Source organism: Suncus etruscus, chromosome 15, assembly GCF_024139225.1.
Source record: "Suncus etruscus isolate mSunEtr1 chromosome 15, mSunEtr1.pri.cur, whole genome shotgun sequence".
NCBI classification, from domain to species: Eukaryota; Metazoa; Chordata; class Mammalia; order Eulipotyphla; family Soricidae; genus Suncus; species Suncus etruscus.
The window spans coordinates 58553519-58556242 of NC_064862.1; the positions used below are offsets into that span (position 1 = coordinate 58553519).

At 43.0% G+C, this 2724-nt stretch overlaps 1 protein-coding gene across 1 annotated transcript; it reads right to left on the minus strand.

The window, feature by feature from the left end:
• Nucleotides 1-1568: 1568 nt before the first annotated feature.
• LOC126029862 (olfactory receptor 7D4-like) lies at nucleotides 1569-2507 on the minus strand. The gene has a single exon (XM_049788117.1). The coding sequence runs from the start codon at nucleotides 2505-2507 to the stop codon at nucleotides 1569-1571; it is 939 nt and encodes a 312-aa protein (XP_049644074.1).
• Nucleotides 2508-2724: the final 217 nt, after the last annotated feature.

Consider the following 2724-nt stretch of genomic DNA (forward strand, 5'->3'; position numbering starts at 1 on the left):
TACTTCAATGGTGGAGAGACCATGTTGCTCTTAGGCCAAGGGAATTTCCTTTCAAATTTCTCCAATACTTACTGTGCCTATGCAGAAAAAAAAACCTTACCACATCAGACCCCATTTTTTCTTTATTTTCTTCTTTGTTTTTTAAATTTATAGCTTCTAGACAGGGGCTCCTTCCTGCCTTTTTTTTTTTTTAACAGAACAATAGAACATGAATCATCTTGTTCTGCCTCATATTTCTTTTTTTTTTTTTTTTGGTTTTTGGGCCACACCCGGCGATGCTCAGGGGTTACTCCTGGCTGTCTGCTCAGAAATAGCTCCTGGCAGGCACGGTGAACCATATGGGACACCGAGATTTGAACCAACCACCTTTGGTCCTGGATTGGCTGCTTGCAAGGCAAACACCTCTGTGCTATCTCTCCGGGCCCTGCCTCATATTTCTGTCTTCTACAAACTGAAAAAAAGTAGATGGTACCAGGGGGCAAAGCAGTCTCATGAACATTGAGTAGAAATAAAAAATTATCAGACCTAAATATCCAACCCAAAGTCAATGACAATAGAACCAAGAGACCCAAACTACAACAGCTATACACAGAAAGGACTGGTTGTACTGGGGTGGAGATGTGAAATGCATGCTGGGAACAGTGATGGAGGGAGGTCAACACTGGTAGTTGGAATTGTCCTGATTCACTGTCACTATGTACCTTAAATATAACTGTGAAGGACTTGTAATTCACATTGGTCTCAATAAAGAGAGATAGCACAGTGGTGTTTGCCTTGCAAGCAGCCGATCCAGGACCAAAGGTGGTTGGTTCGAATCCCGTTGTCCCATATGGTCCCCCGTGCCTGCCAGGAGCTATTTCTGAGCAGATAGCCAGGAGTAACCCCTGAGCACCGCTGGGTGTGACCCAGAAAAACAAAAAAAATTTTTTTAAAAATCATTCTCAGACAAAAAATTCTTTAGGCATTTTTATTACTACCAATCACCCAAACAGACAAATTTCCAGTGCACTTTCCTATGACAAAGTTTAAAACTACAATACAGTTGGTATGAAACTGACTGGAAGTCTTATGGCCCAATCCCAGAATATTGGGGTGACACTCATTGGGAAGCAAATGCAGACACAGGAAAATAATCCAAACATGATTAGGAGATAAAACAGGTTCAGGAACTTCACCTTGATCCTCCCAATATTATTACTAAGACCAGCAAGCAGATATCTCAATTGTGGAAAACTGAAACTGCAAGCAGCCTCTCCCTGAGACCCTGGGTCTTTATTGGGAACTCAAAACACCACATCTTGGGAAGGATAACAGGTAAGAAAAAGCACCAATCAAAAAGGTGTTTCAATCCAAAGATGCTTCCATACAATGAGTAACAAACACCAGCAAAGAAGAAATATCCTTAATAGAATAGAAACTGGTTAATCCTACAAGCAATGACTTACATGGAATTATCATAGAAGAAATGGAACCCTCTCTTGGGGAGAAAATTACTAAAGGCATTAAAATTCTTCATTGAAACATCCTCAGGAGACACAATATTCCCCAGTGATGAGCCCAGAGATGCATCACTGACAAAAGAGAGCCCGGCTGAGGAGTCTTCTCAGTGCCCCCTTGACATCCTTGTTCCTCAGGCTATAGATGAAAGGGTTCAGCATGGGGGTGACCACTGTGTACATTACAGTAGCAATTGCACTTTGTTCAGAAACATGAGTGGAAGCAGAACTCAGGTAGACACCCAGGCCTGTGCCATAGAACAAAGACACCACAGAGAGGTGAGAGCCACATGTGGAGAATGCTTTGTACTTGCTGTTACTAGAGGACATGTGCATTAAGGAAGTAACAATCTTAGAATAAGAGTAGAGAATTCCACCAAGAGGAATCATCCCCAGTAGTGCAGTGAACACATACAAGACAATGCTGTTGATCAGGATGTCTGAGCATGCCACCTTGAGCACCTGAGCCAATTCACAGAAGAAATGTGGGATTTCAGTGCCCACACAGAAGGTCAACTGTGCCATCAGGAGAATATGAAGCAGGGCAACCCACAAAATGACGAACCAACACATAAGAACCAGATAGGCACAGAGGCGGGGATTCATGATGACTGTGTAGTGTAGGGGATGGCAGATAGCCACATAGCGGTCATAGGCCATCACTGTCAGGAGAAAATTATCTAATATCGCAAATAACATGTAAAAGTAGACCTGTGTGAGGCAGCCAATGTAGGAAATAGCTTTGCTCTGGGCCTGGATATTCACCAGCATTTTGGGGATGGTTGTGGTAGTGAAGCAAATGTCTGTAAATGACAAGTTTGAGAGGAAGAAGTACATGGGAGTGTGGAGGTGGGGATCAGAGATGCTGGCCAATATGATGAGGAAATTCCCAAGCACGGTGACCAGATACATGGACAGAAACATGCCAAAGAGAAGGAGTTGCTTGTCTGGATCCTCAGAGAGTCCCAGGAGGAGAAACTGTGATATTTCTGTCTGGTTTACTGATTCCATGGAGCTAGTGTATCTGTTAGGGAAGATGGTAAAAATCATGTTGAATGTACCAAGAGCGACCACAACTAGACTTCACTTTTGGAATTGCCTTTGCTTTGGCAGGCATCAGTTTTCAATTACTCTTTGGGGGGAATTGAAGTTCTAAAGTTATCAGTTGCTGTATTGGGGGACAGAGAATCAAACATGAGGCCTTTTGCATGCCAATCTCCAGTCCTTT